We start from the raw sequence: 20,729 nt of genomic DNA, 5'->3' as shown, positions 1-20,729 counted from the left end.
AAATTCCACTGTGGCTGCATTAAACTATTGTTTTTATGATGGGGAAAGATATGCAACCAAAGAAATGGGTCCAGGAAGCTAACACTAAAAGCCGTTTGTTGACATTGCTTAATTTTGAAGGGCATAAGTTGTTTCTCAGAATGAAAAAGCAACATGAGGTTGGAAGACAGCAAGAAGTTTACAGACAATAACTATAACAAAAAAAGGTTTATTTTCAAAGAACAATTTTTGCTATCGACTCTGAATGTCAGTCTACATCCTTTTGGTCCACACTTCAATATCTCAACAACTGTTGGATGGACTATTATGAAATTTTACTCAGACATCCATGTTTCCAAGATGATAAATCCTCCTGACTTTGGGGAATCTCCTGACTTTTCCTTTAGCGCCACCAGAAGGTTGACGTTTTCAGCTTTCAGTAAGACAAGATTGATAACTATCCAGACTCTACCTGCAAATGTAATGACGTTCCTGTCAGGCTCAGCTGTAATTTGTTTCTAATTAGCTAGTCTTAGGATGCTAATATGTAAAACTGAGATGGTGGAAATGGGGAACATCATCCTGCTAAACATCAACACGTCTGTGAGCATATTTGCACGCTCATGTTAGCATTTGGGTCAAAGGAAAGCGTCACAGAGCTGCTAGTGAGGCTGCAGACACTAAGAAAGGCCAAACCTGAGGTGTCCCACAACATTTTTTAATGGCACGAACTAATAAACCACATTGTGCAATTATTTTATGTGTTTAAATATGCAGTTATAGGAGAAACAGGTGGAAACAGCTGGCCTGTGTCTGAAGGTGACAAAGTCCTCCTACCAGCACCTGTTAAGCTCACTAATCAAACCTCTTGTCCCTCCCCTCCACTCACAGTTGAGGTTGATGGTGATGCTGTCGGACTTCTTCTGTTTGTTCTGGTCTCCTGGCATGCTGTACTCCACGAGGCAGTGGAACACAGAGTCCTTATCTGCCTTAGTTGGCTGCATGTACAGAGAACTTTCGGCTGTGAAGAGACCGGAAGCCTCCTTCACCACTGATGGGACCATGTAGGTTTCTGACAGAGACGAAGAAAATAAAGCACACGCATTATCCTCGGCTTTGTGCAGCATTTGATATCAGACTTAAGTTTCGTTCATTAAGGACGCATACTCTCTGTCCTGTCCTTGCGCTCAGGGAGGGGCTGGTTGTCTTTATACCAGATGATTCTTGGCTGGGGGTGTCCGTTCATCGTCACACAGGTACCAATCTGATACACATGGACAAATGCAGACAGGACAAAAGAGAATCAACTAAAAATGTGTCTTCAGTGTTTGCATAAAATCAGAAATTATGCTTTCACATGCAGAATGCAAACACAATTGAGCCTCCTTAAGTCCCGCCCCTTTTTGCTCTGTACTCCAATGACAGTTGAGCAAGCTTGGTACCTGACGCAACCTCAGTCAACTTTCTTCTGTCTCTAATGTTAGCAAAATGCTTGATAACTAGCTAGCTTATCTACATTAATCATTAGTTAGCTAGTTACATGCCAAAGAACTGATGTGAAAATACTGCGGTTGGTTTATAAAGCACTGAATGGTTTGGAGACAAAACTGAGTTCTGATTTTCCTCTTTCTTTTCTTCTTCTGATCTTCTTATGAACCATCCAGGTCAACTCTCTGTCCCCAAAATCAGATCTTAACACGTTGAGGCAGTGCTAAGTTTGCACCACATATCTGGAACAAACCAGAAAACCAGAAAACTGCAGGTCTGCTGCGATTCTTAGTTCTTTCAAATCAAGGTTGAAGACTTTTCTATTTGCCTCTGCCTTTCATTTAACTACACCTGAGGTTATTGAACAAAATCTTAAACAGCACTGTAACTATTACCTTCCTGTTTTATTTAAAATTGAGTTGAAAATGCCATTACTTTATGTTTCTTTTACATTTTATCTTGATGCTTTTTATTTTTCATGTCAAGCACTGCGAACTGCCTTGTTGGTGAAATTTGCTATATAAATTAACAATATAATTATAAATTAACCTTTCATTGATAGCTTATATTAGCAAAATATTAGTTAATACACATCAATGTTAGCAAAATGCTAGCTAACTAGCTAGATAATTTACATCATTCATTAGCTAGCTAGTTAATTAGCATTTTGCTAACATTAGCTAACTTAAGATGTGACTACATGCCACTTCTACAGATCCTCCAGCAATGTTTTTAAAATGTGTTTCTTTTTCAACATAGACGCTTAGCGCATAGCATAAGAGTACAGGAAACAGGAAAGGAGAAAAGTTGACTAAGGCTCTGCTGAATACCAAGCTTCCTGAATTGTTATTGGAGCACGGAGCAAAAAGGGAACGTGACATAGGAAGGGTGAGTTATAGGAACTGCGCACACACCTCTGAGCTGGTAGATTCCCCAACAGAAATGGCCTGACTGGATGGCCTTGTAAGAACTGGCTTCTCGGGAGCAACTGAGAGAGGAAAAGGGAGGGAAGAAGTCATTATTGTACTGTTATGATTCACTTCAAGGAAAACCTTTAACATAGATACAAGCACACACACAATTCACACACTTCCACTTCCACATATGCAGACCAACCCATATTCCTGCTGACCTTCTTAATTAAGTTGAACAGTAAATATCCTGCCTCACATTATTCCACGGTGACCTGGTTCACACGAGCTGATAAGGGTCTAATAGCAAACCCCCCCCCCCCCCCCCCAACACTCCCCCTTTTCCTGGCTCAAACACAACCACAGGTGTGAGCGTTCTCTCTTGTTTCTCTGCTTTATTCCTCAGCGCACTTGTTCACATGCAAGGTCATCTTATTACAGCCTGCAGCTGTCGACTGCTTATAAAAATAAACAGTAGATGGGTATTCCTCTCTGTCTCACTCACTCAATTCTTTGTTTTTAGTGCTTTTTGTTACACTGCTCCCAAAACTGAAGCTTTTTCATTATTCCCTTTCACTGCAGTGTGCAATGCAGGCAGCCATATGCATGCATAATAAGGACTTATTAAAATTCAGAAGGTGGTTTCTTTGCCCTAAACGCTCTGAACATGACTAAAAACTCTCTATATATTCTTACATTCAGTCAAATGAAGGTTTTTAGCCTTAAAGAGATGGGTGTTTTTACGTGGGTATGTATGAAGTACTTAAACATATTCTGTGTATCAGGGAGCTAAACTACGTATGGCTGTGGGCCGGGTCAGCACCAAAATGTATTTTAAAAAATCAACATTAGTTTAAATGCATGCTACATTTAGAATATTTTCACCGCTTTACTATGCCATCAGAAAGACTTTCTGAGGAGAAGCTGCAGGTATAAAGCCAAGTACAGCTCTCTACAAAACAAACCAGACTGCTTTTGCAAAAACAGTAATTTTACATTCACAGAGCACAAGTTGCTCGTCTATTGCGGTTAGTTTATTTTTTTTTTTTTAGTTATTGTCATTTAAAACACTGAAGTCACACATTAACACAATAGTAGACCAACAACTCGAACTCTGCGTGGTAAAATCAGTGTTTTTGGTAATGGAGTTTGGCGACTTTGGGGACAGCTATATTTGGCTTATATAATGGCAGTTTCGTGTCTGACAGCAAGGGCAGTGGAAATTTTCTAAATAGAGCATACACTTAAACCAATATTGATTTTTTTCTAAGTGGGCCTTTTTGTTTTTTTAAGTGGCTACATCTTTCTGCTGACTCAGCACTACACTGCTTGGCTTCCTACAGGGGTACCTCTGCTGCTTTTCCGACCCCTCATACAACCCCACTTCAAAAATTCCTAACTCTGCCTTTAAATAAGTAATTTTAATGTTAAGAGAGATAAGACAGTACAAGACACAGAGACACGCACAAGCCGGATTGTCTGTGTTCTCTTTTAGTGTGTTTATTCTTTACTGTAGGCTTCCCAAGAGAAAGAAACCAGGCTATCGCTGCTGCAGCTCAACCCTCAGGAGACCTCATAACTCACTCCTATTAAGTTAACACAGCGCAGACACACTATAATTCATCCCCCAATGAGTCAAGTGGTCAAATGTGGGCAAAGAATAATTGCTGGTTTGTGAGACAGGCTGTTTTCTTACAACTGTGGGCATTAAGTGCATCTAAAAAGGGCTTTGTCAAAGAGCACTGCGTTGAGGTATTGTCTACCACTGACTGGCCCATTCACAATTAATAGCTTATTTTATGAGATTGCTTTAAAGTTCAGTGCCTCTGAGTGCATAAATGTTAATGGATAACTTGTAAGCTCTTTTTCAAGTGGAGGCTTGACTAAAGAAAAGGGCTGTTTCGCTATTCTCCAAATGCAAATGTTCCTTCTTTATGCTATAGGAATAAAGGGGCTGCCTAGGTTCTCTGGCCCCATGAGAAAACCCTTTTTGGTTCCTGGTAGACCCTTTAATAAAGGTTCTGCTTGGAACACTTTCAGAGGGATCTACCTAGAACCCAACCCAAAGACTTATACCGAGAACCATCTGTAAAAGTTTTCACCCAGAACCTTCTCAAGAACCCATCACAGGGTTTTACCGAGAACCTTTTTTAATATCCCAAGGGTCTTATCTGGAACCCACCCAGGGGCTTCCACCAAGAACCCTTTTATTTTCCACAGGATTTTGTCTAGAACCGACCCACCCTGCTGAGAACTCTTTAATATTAATAACCCTTGACGAAAGCGTTCTTCAAGGATTTCAACAATCTTCGAAGAATGGGTCTTAATGGAACAATTAGTCTTACAAAGAACCCTTGATGAAGCATTTCTTCAAAAAAGGGTTCTCTGGAAGCAAATGGTTCTGGGTGGAACCTCAGTGCTTTAGGAAGAACCCCTTTGGAGCCCTTATTTCTAAGAGTGACAGATCAGTCTAATCCAAAATGCAGATGAACGGTGTTCATTGCTGTTAAGCTGCTGAATGCTAAAAAGTATGATTGATGTGTGTTCAGGGGTTTCTGTGGGAGGGACAAGGACACAGCAGCCAGCATCAAGGGTCAGCCCCCCCAGCGCCTTGGTGATAAATCTGGACCGTTATTAAGGTGAGATATATGAGACATGACAGGTGTGATTGAACTATTCATCAATTGTGTCAAGAGTGATTAGATTGTGGTTAATTGACCTCTGGGGAACTTATCAAATGAAAATTGGTAACCCTAGGCATGGGGAGAGGCTCTGAAGTCCCACACATGATTATAAAAATATTAGCTGAAGTCCGCTGTGTTCTTGACAGTTGCAGTGACAAATTATGATACTAGAGTATGAGGTTTTGCGTGGAGTTACTTTGAGCATGTGCAAAATATAATCATCAAAATGAATTACATGCATTAGGTACAATTAAGGCACTTCAAAATTAAAGTATGCATGAAGACACACACAGATCTGATTAAAGCCATAAACCTTTAGTGGCAGTGACAGTAACAAAACAAGTCATAAATTCCTCACACATCACTGATGAGACAGTGAGATGGGTGGGGGGTCTGTTTGAAAAGGTCATGTTAGTGCCATTTAAAAGGTCAAAGGGCACTGGCCGACTCACAGAAGACTTTGAGCATAGTGGCGGCATCTCCAACCCCAGAGGGCCCGGCGTTGACCTGGCAGTAGAAAATGAGCTCGTCGGAAGGTTTTACTGCAGTGATGGTCAAGGTGAAGTCGTCTCCCATGGTGACCCGCCCAGACAGAGGGGTGTTGTCGTCGCTTCCCTTGCCCTCCGGGGAGCGGTAAGCCACACGTATCCTGGTTCCCTGCTCCTCCTGAATGGACAAGAAGATGAGAAATGGAAGAAAAAAGACAAGGAGTCTGAAATAAGTACCGTCCACAGCCCACACATTTTATCCTGTCCAAACATGTATAAATAAAGAAATTCTGAAAATTACTTACAATGTACCACTCAACAATAGTTGTGCTGGAGGATGAAGAGTCAGTGAATTTGCAGGGCAGTTTGGCAGTCTCTCCTTTTATCACCTCCACTTTCGGAGCCACATCCACAGTCACAATGCCGCTACATACTGTGAAACACACAAAGACAGAAAAAATATGATTAAATACTCAAGCACGTTAACCTCCAAGCATGTTGCTTGGATGACTTTCCAACTGGGAAAACTGAAGTGAGCACTCCCTCAGGTCTTAACAGCAACTTGAAAAGTCTGAGAACATTTTATTAGACGACTTGCAGAGTCGTTGTCTGTTGACTTCATATATGCAGAAACACAATGGATAAAAGTAAATGTTTGGTTGCATGTATTGGACATGTTGTTGTTGACATGGAATTTGTAATATGGTATTAAGTAGTAACTGTCGAGTTCTGTCCACACAGAGTGAATTGTATCAGTTAGAAAAGTTATGTATTTGCATCAACCCTGATAATAGGTCAGAGATTCAGTATACTTGATCATGAATCTTCACTGGGATGCTTGTGGACACTACAACAAGTCCAACAACGCTACCTAACTTTTAGTGGCATTCATGTTGTTTTCACAGACAACTTAAAGGCTCACGAACACACCAGAATAATAACTTCCCAGCTCAGTTAATGGGACCATCTGAGGAGCAAGTGATGCAGTATAAATATATGGGTGAAGAACTGGATGGTGTTGCAGGAGTGGCTTGAGAGCTTCTTGTGGATGCTTCGACATGTTTTCTGACTTCGGGTCTCCATTGGATTCTTTTATAACTGCTGTAAATCAGCAGACTGCAGCAGCTACAAGTACCAGCATTCCCTTAAAGGGGTGTGAACCACAGTAAAAACTGTTAAGGGACCGCGAGGGAAGCTAGAAGGTCCTCGTCACTGTCAGTGTTCTCCATTCAACAGAGACATTAGGATGCATGCAGTGTCGCAGATATCAATGGTAGAGTTGCAGCTAGGGCACAGGATGGACCCAAACTGGTTCCTGTGGGGATAGAGAGGGAACACTATAGCTCTCGAACTCTCTATATACCTAGCTGTGGAGAAATGCATGGAGTGACAGAGAGATTGCAGAGATAGAGAGGCAGGAACAGAAGGAGGGGAAGGATGGAGAGCTGGAGGAAGGAGCTCCATTTCTACTAATGAAGTCACTGCAGCACAGACAGTCATAAATCCTCTGGTACAGTAACACAGAAGAGCAACTGCAGAGCAAAGTGTGGCTGAAGTGACAGGGGTTAACCTGGCAAATCAATAATGCAAATATTGAAAATCAAATCATTAAAAGTAAATGATCAACATATGGAAGGCATACGTAGAAGTGGAGATTAATCACTTCTACAGCTTATCAGATAACTCACTGATTTTAAGCACAAAAGAAACTAAAGACATGATCATTGATTTCAGAAGAAGCTCGTCTCTGTCCCCTGTAATTATGAACGATTGAAAGTGTACAAAAAAGTGTATAAAAATCAAGGCACTTTATTGATAGCAAACTTACATGAAGCTCAATGCTAGATATGCAAAGCTGGACAGGGTTATTAAACTAGGTGGCAAGATCTTAGCAGACCTACCGCGGCTGTCACAATAACCGCAATTTTGAAATACCATGCCATTGCAAAGCCAACCACAGGAGATGTCAAGAAACTGCAATGACCACAATATTCATGTTCTGTTTTTTTCATGACTTCAGTGAGTGTTAAATGAATGAATCAATGCTTCAAAATATTCAAGTCAAGCACTACAAGACCCAGTAACAGTTCAAGCTCAAGGACGGATCGATACCAGCTGTCTGTGACCCAACTTCAAACCTGGGAACTGTAAGCTTTGCAATGTTTTATGTGGTTTTAATCTTTACTTTGTAACCTGCTGAACTCTGCATTAGTGTGTTAAGTAACAATGTGGCTGCTACCACAGGCTGGGGTGATGTTGGGCTAATGTTGTAATATTGAGGGACAATCAAGAGAAGCTGTGTGAGAAAGTCTCATTTTAAGGCAACTAAGTGTTTTTTTAATGCTGGAGGTTCATACTGAAGGGCGATCCTGTGATCTCCTCTCAAGCTACAGAAATTAATTTGCAAAGTTGTGAAACTATGATCACCGAGAACCAGCTTGCTTAGACCATGACCTTGCCTACTGGGCAGTGAGGTGAGATAAACAGGATAATGTTAACTTAGCATTACTGCACCAAATAACTTAATTTATTATAAACGAAAACAACTGGCCGTACTGTTAAGCTAACCTAAATAACCACAGGGGAAATCCTATCTCTACAGCAGCCCTGAGACCCACTACACTTCAGCTGCTCATGATGCTTATGTTTTATGATATATTGCTGCCATGCATAGTTATTGATATCCTCTTATACTCATTGCATAACAAATTCCCTTAGGGGCAATAAAGCTTTCATACATTTATTCATTCCATGCGTACACTTTGGCAGGTGCATATGAAATGCTGTGGTTGCAAGACATAAGATAAAATGAACTGATATGCCAGGAAGAAACATGGGGTTATAGTTATTGTAAGAGATGGTATTTTCTCTCACAGAAATAAAGTGCAACTAGAAAAATGTTTTTATAGAGTAAATAATGGATGCAAGCAACAGTAAACAAACATTCAAGAACATTCCCCAAAATCTTTCTCCACTGCAAACACTGCAGTTAGTATCATTAAGAAGACAGAGATCTACACTCAATTTAATATTCATATTTTGGACACACTGTATATGTTGCTAATGAACAACCCAATCCTATACTCTGTATGATAACATAAATTAATCATGTCATCAATTTCTGGACTACAAAATCTGCATCTGAATAATTTATTTGTTGTGAGAAACTGCCAAGAGTGTGGAGGACGGACTTCTGGGAATCATAGTTGTTTGACAGGCTAGTTTTAATAACAGGGTCGAGAAATGCAGACAGGGAAGATGAAAGAGTGTTTGCTCAGAAAAATGTGTAAAGAGAGATGAGAGGAGCTGAGGGATGACCGCCTTGTTATCACTCTACTGTGAGGAGGAAAGAAGAGAGCGAAGCACAGGGTACATACAGAGGAGATAATAGGGAGAGCTGTCAAATGCACACTTTCTGTTCACTGTTGTGTGTGTGTGTGTGTTAGTTAGCGAGACACATTCCTGCAGGGTCAGATGCTGTGATTCACCATGACCCACAAAACACACGAGGTCAAGGGTCATTCAAGCGTTGACATTTGATGAAAAGATCTCATGTCTCTCTCCACAGTTGTATCCTTTCACTTCCTCTTCATTTACTTTTTCACTTCCCTCGCCACTATTTTTTACCCTGCCTCTCGTCTTCCTCGTGTTCTTCTTTCCCCCCCCTCTATCCAGTATCTGTCTCTCTTTAAATATTTTGTTATATTAGCTCAGTAGCTCTCAAGTGTAACAACATTAGTTTTACAAACCCAGTCTCATGTTTCCAGTTTGTGAGAGGGATGTAGCCCAAAAGAAAATCCTCCTCTGTTTCTGCGCCAACACAAACAGCAAAGCCAGACGAGCAAACGTACAAGAATGTGCTAGTAAACGAAGCGCTGTGCTTTTAGGCAGCACTCAGGATTTAAGAGTCCCGTTAAGTGGTGCATGGGAAAAATACACACTCGCGCACACATACCGCAATAAATCAAGTGACTTTCTGGCACATGCATAGAGAACCTCGGTTTTAACCCAGTTACTCAACTAACTTAGTTTTGTAAACATGAATCTCCAATGTAAAGTAAGAAAATGTCTGCGTGTTGAGAGTCATTACAACCATCTGACTCAAAACATGTGTATGGGAACATTAAAAAGAACATGAGCAGCAGAACATGAGCACTGGATCATGTTTTACTCATTATTCAATGAAAAAGTGAAGACTGGTGTCCTTTTCATATAAAAAAAAATAACCAATCCACAACATTAGTGGGACATTCTGTTATCCATAGGAAAGTGAATTAAGTAGATGGTATTCATGGTGAGCATCACACCATGATTTTTGGGGAAATTGTGGTTGGTCAAGTTTCTTTGAGAAATAAATAAATGAAGTGATAAACATTTTCGGAATGAAGATAACAAACCCTTGAATAATAGTTAAGTTTTTATTCCAAGGCTCAAGTTTTTTTAGTCATGCTAAAAGTTGGACCTCTGCTTTGGCCCAGACTGAAAAATCTCAGTAACTATTATTGGATAATTTCCCCATGAAATTTTGTCCAAACAATCACGGTCCCCTGAGGATGAAGGCCACTGACTCTGGTTTTTTCTTGCCATTAAATCTGGCACAGATATCCATGATCCTTGCAGGATGAAACCTAATAACTTTGGTGATGCTTCAACTCCTCATCTTGTGCCATCAGCAAGTCCAAAATAAAACCTACAAAATCACTGGATGCAGACGCAGCAGAGCGAGTCCAACATAATCAACTGAAATTTTTCACACTGACCATGGAAGCTGCGTGCATCAGTGTGGGCATGGCATGGCTCATCTATTTCATCTCATCTCTCTATTTTAATGTGGCTGGTTTATTTTTCTCTTTATCTACACGTGACTGCGATGCCCTCCAACAGATAAACACAACACATTTCTGCATAAAGAAACAACAACAGTCTGTTTAGAAATTCTTAAAATAAATGCCACACTGCACCAGAGGCAATGTGAGGCAGCAGAAGAGCCTTGTGGCTGTTTTTATCAACTTAGGTGTATCCATGATCCTGTAGTTAAAACAACCTATACCAGCTAATATATGCTTCCAACTGTACTGTGCAGTGAAGCTGATCATCTATCTTCTATCCTACTTTAAATCAACACACAACAAAGACCAACAAAGAGTCGGTGTAGCAGGCAAATAAACCTGCTCCTCTCTAAAAAACTAATAACATTTGCATTAGCCTTGAGTGTATTTTGTGTTAAGTGCTAATTAGCAAATGTTAGCATGCTAATATGCTAAATTAAGATTGAGAACATGATAAAAAAGTTACCCCTGATAAACATCAGCCTCTTTACATTGTGAGAATGATGATGAGAGCATTTTGCTCTATAAGCACGAGCCTCACTGTGTCGACAAAGCATGTCTGCAGACCCCTGGACTTGTAACATAAAAATGAAAATCTGAAGCATTATAAGCTCAGTGTAGCTGACGAGGTATTTCAGGTGAGCAATCATGTATCCATCTGCTGAGCAACCATTTCTTTAAGCTGTGCAAGTCACATTCACTTCCTGTGGAAACACTGTAACAGCTGTGTGTTCTTCTTGTGCCATAATTTGTGCACATTTTTCTGTCTCTGACACAAATTTGTCAGATATAATGGAATATAATTAAACTAGCTGAATCCTCACTTTTAGAGCGAGTACAAGCCCCAATTTTGTCTTTTGTGCGATGATAATAATAGTCACCTATTATTAGTGAAGACAGTCTGTGTGAAAGTGTTAACATGGTGTTTTTTTATGCCTATTTATCACTTAGTATCTGACTATCTTTTTCTTTTAACTGGAGCATGGCGAGTAGCAGGGTTACTACATGCATGTAAACGGCTACTGAGGCAGTTAAACCAGTCATGTGGACCATCTGTGCCACATCTTCATCTCCTCCTGCCTTCTCCAGCTCTCATTTGATTGTATTATCTGTCTCACTCTCACTCTTCTCCTCCTCTCCTTCTAACACATCTTTTGGCATCACTCACAATATGTTTTGGTCCGGAGTGATCAGTCAGACCGCTGCTCTGTCTGTTTTACACACACGAGGCAGCTGGACAGACAGAGCGGGACAATTAATGCTTAATTAGGGAGTCCTCTGTCCAATCTGAGCCTAAAGCAACGTGTGTGTTTGTGTATTAAGAGGCGCAGGATGTCACTAGTGTGTGTGTGTGTGTGTGGGGGAGAGAAAGAGAGTGGTTGGGGCTGTTGGAGGGTGGGGGGGGGGGGAACTAGCTTCATGGGGGTCTCGTTAGCTGACGCAGGCCAGATAATCGGATTTAGCCAAAGAGAGGGAAAGTGTGTGTGAGGTGATGTGTGATGGGGTGCATGACTGGGTAGAAAGACAGATGGGAACGAGACGGTCAGACTGTGACCTGTACACACACACACACACACACACACACACACACACACACACACACACACACACACACACACAAACACTCCTATAGTATATCTATAATGCATGTGATATTTATGAGGAAGAAAACCAGCTCAAAAAGCTTGAGTTAAGTACAGTGTGCTCACAAAAAAAAGATCCACTGCTCTTAGAAATAAGGGTTCCAAAAGGGTTCTTTCTGAAGGGCTGAGGTTCTACCCAGAACCATTTGTTTTTGTGGGTTCTAGATAAAACTCTTGGAATGCAACAGGGTTCATTGCAGAACCACTTGAGGCGGTTCTAGGTTGAAACAATTACACCATAGAAGGGTTCTCTGTAGAACCTCTCTCAGGGCCTGTTTCTACCAACATGGAACCAGCCACGTTCCAGTTCAAGCACCTAATCTTTCCACCAAAAGGAAATTGGTTTGGAACCTGAAAAGTTGGTTCCCCAAAACAGCAGGTTTTGGTAGAACCCCCAGCGTGGGTTCTAGATGAAATCTCCTGCATATAAAAGGGATCTTTATGGAATCTTAACCCTTAAAGGGGAAAGATTCTGGATAGAACTAGGAAGAGAGCTCTGGGTTAAGTAGGTTCTCTGTAGAACCTCTGGGTGAAATCTTTCACAGAGGGTTATAGGAGTAACCCTTTATTTTAAGAAGGTTCCAAGCAGAACCTTTATAAAAGGTTCTACCAGGAACCAAAAAGGGTTCTCTTAGTGGGACAAGCCAAAGAACCCTTTATGGTTCTAGTGAGCACTTTTATTTTTCAGAGTGAAGTGTGCAGTCAGAGCAGCGCGGCAGAGGAGAGGAGGCCCGGAGAGTCAGTCCCACATCTACTGAAAAGTTAATGTGAACGCATCTTTAATACTCACTCCATGTCTCTTTCTGTCTCTTTCTCTTTCACCCTCTTTTCCCTTTCATACACACACCGACACACACACACACACACGAGCGGGTGCCCCTCATTATGAAAAGAACCAGCTGTCTCTCCTGTCCTCTTTTTCCTCTCCTGTTCCCCCCCTCACCTACTGTTGCATTCTGGACATCAAACCAGGAGCCTCTTTCTCTCCCTCTCCGACTCTCTTTTCATCCCTCATTCTCAAAGAGCATTCTTTAATACCCAGCGCACAAACTCGCCCGCGCGTCTCGTCTGCGCATGTGCCTGCGGAGCAAGAAAAAATGAATGCAAGATGGCAAATGAAAGGCACAAAGAAAATATGAAAAGCAAGAGTGAGAGAATGGAACGGAACAAGACACTGTGTGTGGTTTTGTGTGTGTGTGTGTGTGTGTGTGTGTGTGTTTTTGGAGACAGCCATACCTACATGAGTGTCACTCAACTAGAACTTCTTACGAAACCACCATGAACTTTTTTCACTGATAGCACCTGACTGTCTGCCTGCTAACCCAAACACCACTCCACTGAAGACTAATGGAAGTTCTGCATAACTCACCTTTATTTAAGTCTACTGTATACACCTGGATGATGGTGCTAGGGGTGGAAGGGAAGTGTGTCAGATTACGGTGTCTCAGAGATGGACCATAAAGATCTGCACCGGTGCCAACATCACGGTGGAGAGTCCTGTGCACACGAGCGTAAAGCTAAAAAGGACAAGAGGAGGACTGCAACATGGTACATTCTGAGAAACAGGGTGATAACTAGAACCATATAGTGTTCTTCACCCTAATTCTGAACCACAAAAATAACTGCTTCAGAACTGAAGAGTTGGTTCCCACGTGGAGCCAAAAAATTGCCACTTTTCCTGGGAACCAAAGTGGGCGTGTCATGCTCTACAGGTTGCTGTGCGTTGTGCAGCGCCCTCTGTTGACGGCATCCCTGATTACAATGGTTCCACCCAAAACTGGTGGAAATGCGAGATGGTTCTCTATATAGCACCAAGGTTCCAAAAGTCTTGAACGGAATCGGTTCAAGAACCAGAGTTAATTTTGTGGGAAAGGGCCTCTTTCTCAATTTGGATTTCTATGCAGAACCTTTCCGAATTCTAAGGGTTAGTTTTACAGGGAGGTTCTATCAAGAACTCTTTTACATGCAAAGGGTTTAATCTAGAACCCACACTAGGGGTTCTATCAAGATCCCCGTAATATACAAAGGGGCTGATCTAGAACCAACCCCAGAGATTCTACTAAGAACCCTTTTATATTTGAACAGTTTTATCTATAACCCACCCAGAGGGCATCTAAAAACAACCTTTTTGTAAGAGCTTAGCTTGTAAACCTCTTGTCTCCTGAGGGTTCTATGAAGAACCATATTGCATTCTATAGATGAGGTAAAAAGTACTGAACCAGTACCATATATTCGTATGATAGATAAGACCTTTCTTCAAAATCAGGCGAATGGTTCTGGGTAGAACGTCGGCCCTTCAGGAAGAATCCCTGTGAAACCCTTATTTCTAAGAATGCACCTGATGGATGGGGAATGTCAGAAGGCGTGTGTGTGTGTGTGTGTGTGTACCTGTGCGCGTGTTTGTGTGCGAGTGCGTGTGGTCTAGAACATCCTTGGCCTCTAACAGGATTAGTGTGTCCGACTGTTGGCAAAGCAAACAGTGTCCTGCTGCAGAAGACGCAGCCTCAATGTCACGAGAACTGAGTCACCTACAGCACGCGGCCAGTGAACAACAACACGTAACGACTACTTCCACATTTTGATTCATCACTTTCCACTGATCAGCACCTCGTCCGACGTGTTCAGAACTGTTTCTCAATCTCTTCATATTTTCCTGTGTACATCATAGCTACACTTCACCAGGCATAACACTGTGTTGTCAAGCTATTTGTTGTTTCTGAGTCACTCTGGTCCATGTAGTGCAGCCTCTGTTTGTATCTGTATACTTTCACTGCTTTTACTCTCAACGTCTTCACTTTCAACCACCGCCTGCTGCGAACTACAGATAAAAGTTAGCCTTTCTGGCTGGACAACTCTGTCCACTGCTGACATTTCATTAAAGGGATAATTTGGCACTTTTCATGTGGATGTCCAGTCAGTGTTGATGGTAAATGTAGTCAGTTGAAACAATAAATTCCTCAGTGTGTGCTATATTGACTGAGAAAGCTAAGAACTCCTGCTGCAAAATCTGTAGTTCTTCCTACATCCAGTGAAGTCACAGTGACATCACTGGGTAGCCAGGTGGCATGCTAGATGAGTATTGTTGTCACCTAATGATGTGTTTTGGCCAACAAAGTAAAACCTACAGGCTAGGGTGGCGTGGGTATCAGATGCACCTTGATACATGTTGTTTTCAGTCAAAATAGCATGCACTGAGGAATTTATTCCTTAAAACTGACAATGTTTACCATCAACACTGACTGGAAATCCACATGAAAAGTGCCAAATATTCCCTTCAACAGCTTACAGTGTAGCTTCAGCGGCTACATGCACAGGCTCTGTGGCTACACCACAGTTAACATGCACTTCCTCAAAAAATATTACTTAACATCAGGGACGCAACTTCTATCAAGATACCACAGACAGACGGCAAGAACTGTGACTGGTCAGCTTCGGCACTTTGTAGGCTGCAGTTCATGAAACTAAACTCTGATCACGGTTTCCTTATGTCCAACATGATGTCATCATAATGCTTGTTTTGTTTGACCAACACTTCAAAACTTACAGATATTATGATATAAGGCAAAGGAAAATCTTTATATTTTCAGCAACAGTCAACATATTTTGTGCTTGCATTGCAAAGTTTACCAGGACGCTCACTCTCTGTCACAAACTGAATGAAAGTTTGTAAACACTGTTTCTTTGAGATACATTAAAGCACCACACAGACAAGATAATGTACACCCCATCCATCTAGTGTTGCCGTGGTGGTATCAGTGAGTAAAATCAGTTGGTGAGTTATAAATCAATTTCTCAGAGACATCCAGGGCAGGGCCGCTTTGCTTTAACAAGTGACCCACAGGTATAAAAGTGGCTTTAGTCCCACCTCAAGTTGTGATGGCTACTATCACCACAGACCCCATGTGACTGACGAACAGGAGTCGTCATCATCATCAGGAGCCAGGGGCTCTGTGTGTGTCTGCGAACAGTTGTGTGGCAGTGGGGTGTGGCAGATTGCCCTCAGCTCTCTCTCATAATGTCCTGTTAATGTTGCAAGCTGGAGCTGATTCAAATCTCATGTTTACGGGCCTTTCACTTTCGCTGAGCGCTCACATTAGTCTGCCTGCACTATTAGATGGGAACAGTTTTCAGTCTTCAGGAAATTCAGTTTGCTCAGTGAGTTTCATTTCAGGGGACAAACTTGATCCATCTCAGAAATTCACCTGACAGAGACAGCTGCAGGAAAATAAACACAGAGAGGATCTTCACTAAAAGAGCTCACTTGAAAGAAAGCAGTGTTTTTGCTAACGAGGTTAAAACCACTGCGCGTTTTAGCTGTTTGCAGATAATATGGTTGTGGTTGCAGAGACATAAAAGTGGTGCAAGTTAGATGTTTGCAATTCTGTTGTAGCAAGAGGAAGAGTGAAACTTCAATCATTTATTTACTGTTCCCATATACTATATCACACACAGTATATCTTACTATATATAGGCTATAGTATGATATATGTTCGTGCGTGTGAGTAGGTGTGTGTGTCTGAGTGTGTGGTGGGGGGCAGGCTGGGTCAGACTGCCAGTGTCGGGGTGGGTCCATGTAAGGCCTGGAGTCCGTCAACGCCTGACTGATGAGACAAGAACAGGTGCAGTGTAGGAACAGCAGCTGCAGCCAGCCAAACACACACACACACACACACACACACACACACACACACACACACACACACACACACACACACACACATACCCCAACAATGAATGCCACATGCAGAGGGCACGGGAGAGAGTGAGAAAGACAGACACAAAGATCATGGACATGGATCGAGAGGAAATAGACCCAAACAGTTTGTAGAAGTAAAACTTTTAGCAATCAAGGAAACAAAAAATAAACACGCACACACACACACACACACACACACACACACAAACACACACACACAGCGAAAACCAGACAGAAATAGATACAGCACAGTATCACTGTCTGTCTCCGTGGATACTTCTAATCACAAATGTATCCATACAAGACTCATGCATGGCAGAATAAGTGCTGTGATTTCTGTCGGGGTCCGGGCAAGAGTCGACCTTTGAAAAAGAAACACCGACATGCATCTAATGCTAATTAGTAGGAGGAGACGAGGAACACAAAATAAGGAGAAGACAGAAAAGGGTAGGGAGAGAAAGACAAGGCGAGGACAGTAGGATAATAGATGCCAAGAAGCAGGGGTATAAATAAAGACAGTTGCAGTGTGGTTAGACTGGAGCCCAGCAGGGGGGTGGGGCAACAACAACAATTGGGTGGAGGATGGGCCCTTGCAAGAAGATACCATAATTTTAAACTTTGATACAATACTAGTAATAATACTACTACTAATACCCTGAACCCCAGTGTGAAAACAAGAATGTAAAATTTTAGTCTAAGCAGTGATATCATCACTCACTGTGATGTTTCACTGTAGACATCATTATAAGCAGATCTGGTAGACATTGCGCAACCCTAGTCATTGGTAAGCACTAGGGCCTGTTTTGCCACTGCAAAGAGGAGCCGTGGAGTACAATTTTTGTTTTCAACCCGCAGTTGATTGCCGCCAATCTTTATACACAGAAAAGTAACCACATCCTGTTACAAAGGCATGAGAAACTATACCACCAACCGCATTATATACCACAGCAAATACTGCTTGGAGGTACATCTTGTTGCACTGAAAGTCTGATCCTGTACAGCACACATGGTGCTTGTGTACATAGATATAAATAGTGTAAGCACTGTGAGCTTCAAAATATCCTGAAATAATATCAGTCACCGTGCAATGATTCAACACAAAAATGATTTAATGAGTTTTTTCCTTCACATAAAGTTCAAACCAGTGCAAATGATAATACTAGATTTCTGGTTGACCTTTCTACAGTCATGAGTGGTCGTGCATGCGCTATGACTGCTGTCTGCCCCTTTCCTGTGTCCCGATTCTCTTATGGTGATCCATGAGAAAGAATTTTCCCCAAGCTGGTCTGAGAAAGAACATCAAGTGCCTTCATACTTGAGTCATGAAAGTCCCTGATGAGCTGTTTCCAAGACAAATTCCTGTACTGTATGTTTTATTTGCCTAATAAAGAAACTGTAATTCTGATTCAGGAGGGATTGGAAGTTAAAAGACAAATTTCAAACAACTCCCAGTGAACAAACACAGTCAAACAGCCGGGGTTTGATGGTAATCTACTCCACAAAAATCCCCTGAAAAACATTTTTTCAAGGAGTTTTCTATTTTTGCCAAATAACACGTGGATAGCAGCACTCTGAAGTACCAATTACAGCAATCAGAGAATCAGCCTCAGTCTCGTAAATCACATCTGACCGTTCACAAGCCAATCAAAAGCTTGTGCAGTCATGAATCCTCAGAGGTCTGCTGTGTATCAAAGATGATATCTGGGCCTCTAATTGGAGTCAAACACAATAATATCTTTGGTCCTTCATTTTTATTGCCTGGTGAAACCTGGCGCACTCGTTTTTTATAGATCGCTCGTTCCTTTTATGAGGGTTATGTGTGATATCTGTGCGTGTTGGGAGAGGGCGGGTGCAGGGGAGGTTGGGATTAAAGGTGAGATAGAGTGATCCCGGATGTTCAGATGCAGCATGCTATGCCCTCACACGGCAATTACAGGATACAGAGGGGACTGTCTGCCTTCCTGTCTGGGCTTGTCCAGATGTACCACCTTGGTAGAAGTAAAATTCACACCTGGGACCCTGCAGCAACACACACACACACACACACACACACACATACACAATCACACAAACATTCAGGTTGCAGCTGGTTGTGGAGGTCAACTGAGTCTGGCGGAGGAGACTGTGTTTTATCACCTTGCTTATTTATTGGCAACAAAGTGACGGGGTATGTGTGTCTTTTCTTGATGGAAAAGAGAAGATGGGGCGAAGGAGCAACTGTAAGGGCAAAATAGATTTTATTATTTGTTAGACAAGAATGTTGTAACCTTTTATTGTTCTGTTCTCAGTCTCAGTCTGCTCTCCGAGTTTTTGTATTACCACCATTTATCTCTTCTGTCAAGCCGTACTTTTATGAATCTTATATCAAACTTCATGTTTGCAATCTGTTACCTCTTGTGCCTGATGCATAAAGCATCCTTTGAATAAAGAGTTGCTGTGATTAGATCTTAAAGGAATAGTGTGGATTATTTGATGTAGGGATGTATGAGGTACTTCTCTCTACTTCTCTCTTCTGTGAATTTAAACTATCCTTTTAAAACAAACCAAACTCATACAATAACCACAAACAAACTAACAGTTCAAGGCAGCAGTAAACTAGAAACTCCCATGTTCTGCGAGGTGAAATGGCTGATTTTACCTGTCGAGTCTGGTTGGTTTGGAGAGAAAAACATTTGTCTTTAGGGCTGGACTGGATGCTTTGAAACATCATTCATTGCCATGGTATTCGAACAGCAAAAGTAGCATTTGACATTTATATATTTTTTCTCCCCAGGCCTTGCATTGTTTTGTCACTCTGTGTCATGCTTGTGCTGAAACTGCTGCTGCTGCTGCTGCTTCTTTTGGCAGGTCCCTGTGAGCTGGAACTGGATGTGCTGCACTGGTCTCCAACTTGTTTCTCCCTGCTGTCTCATTTGTCTCTCAGGCCGCCTTTTTGCTGATAGAGAGAGACGGCAGCTTCAGCTCAAACTGGACACAGATCGACAAAACGCTGGCAGCATGAGTGACACCAAGGCAGCCAAGACTGACCTTTTTTAACTGGCTAAAATACCTTCTGTTGCCAACCATGTCAAAAGAAGTGCATTGCTTATCTTCCATGCCAGTATTCCTCTCTGCTTCTCTAAACCGGTGGAGTGCAGACCGGCATCTGCTTAATTCTCTATTGGCAAGTACCACATCAAATAATCCAAACTATCCCTTTAAAACATCCGTAACTTCATTTGGATTCAGAAGTTGAACTTCATTTTAAATGAGTAAGGAGAGACAGAGGACGGCGTCAGAGGAGGACAGGAACAAGGACACATGTTTTAGAAGAGGTCTGATGTTCCCAGGGACTTGACGTTGACGTAATGCAGCTGAGTCAAACATAAGGCTATTAGCAATTAGCCTTGGGTGCGCATCAGTCTTTTCCACTGCCATAAACCCAACAATATTAGCATCTGTGCATCCTAGTCAATGCAATAAAATGCAGAGCCCAAAGTCATCGCAAAGTTCAATGACTCGGCAAATGAGGTCTGCGAGCCGAGCAGCGGGTGTGTGGATTTCTTTGTGAGCGAGAGCGTCTGCTGAATTCAGAGTGGAGGGCAGGGAGGTAACATCACAGTGTGTGCGGTTGCGACAGATAAATCACAGCTTTACTGGTGTGTGTGTTGTGTCATCTCATGGCAGTTTAGGGGAGCTCAAGACAAACAGTGTGAAGTGGGCTACAAGGTCGGCCCCTCACACACCCTTTTGTCTATCGGGAGATTCCCCCTCGCCGGTCCTGTCGTCCCGGCAACAAGGGTGAGAAGTCAACTCCATTCAAACGGGGGGAGTTTTTAGAGCTGTGTGGTCAATGAGCGTGTTTGTGTGTGAGTGCTGGGGTGGGAGGGGGTGTGTTTGTCCTCTTCGAACATGAGCCAGTGAGTCGGGAGAAGAAAACGACGACAAGGATGGATGGTAGGAACAAGGAGAAGAAAAACGAAAAGGGAGAAACTGAGACAGAGTGCATGAGTGGAATACGAATTCGTGGAG

The 20,729-nt window shown here is 42.1% G+C and overlaps 1 protein-coding gene across 1 annotated transcript in view; it reads right to left on the bottom strand.

The window, feature by feature from the left end:
• Positions 1–20,729, bottom strand: part of bcam (basal cell adhesion molecule (Lutheran blood group)) — an 89,498-nt gene that overhangs the window by 16,672 nt on the left and 52,097 nt on the right. Inside the window, exons 3-7 of the mRNA XM_084725865.1 lie at positions 5,856–6,022; positions 5,515–5,728; positions 2,382–2,455; positions 1,147–1,243; positions 869–1,051 (exon numbers count right to left, since the gene is read on the bottom strand). Coding sequence (XP_084581991.1) covers positions 869–1,051; positions 1,147–1,243; positions 2,382–2,455; positions 5,515–5,728; positions 5,856–6,022 — 735 coding nt within the window. The remainder of the gene's footprint in view (positions 1–868; positions 1,052–1,146; positions 1,244–2,381; positions 2,456–5,514; positions 5,729–5,855; positions 6,023–20,729) is intronic.

This window comes from Lutjanus erythropterus, chromosome 9 (genome assembly GCF_056507025.1).
Source record: "Lutjanus erythropterus isolate fLutEry1 chromosome 9, fLutEry1.hap2, whole genome shotgun sequence".
In the NCBI taxonomy this organism is placed as follows: Eukaryota; Metazoa; Chordata; class Actinopteri; order Lutjaniformes; family Lutjanidae; genus Lutjanus; species Lutjanus erythropterus.
The sequence above is the reverse complement of the archived record's forward strand: the minus strand, read 5'-3'. Positions and strand labels throughout refer to the sequence as shown.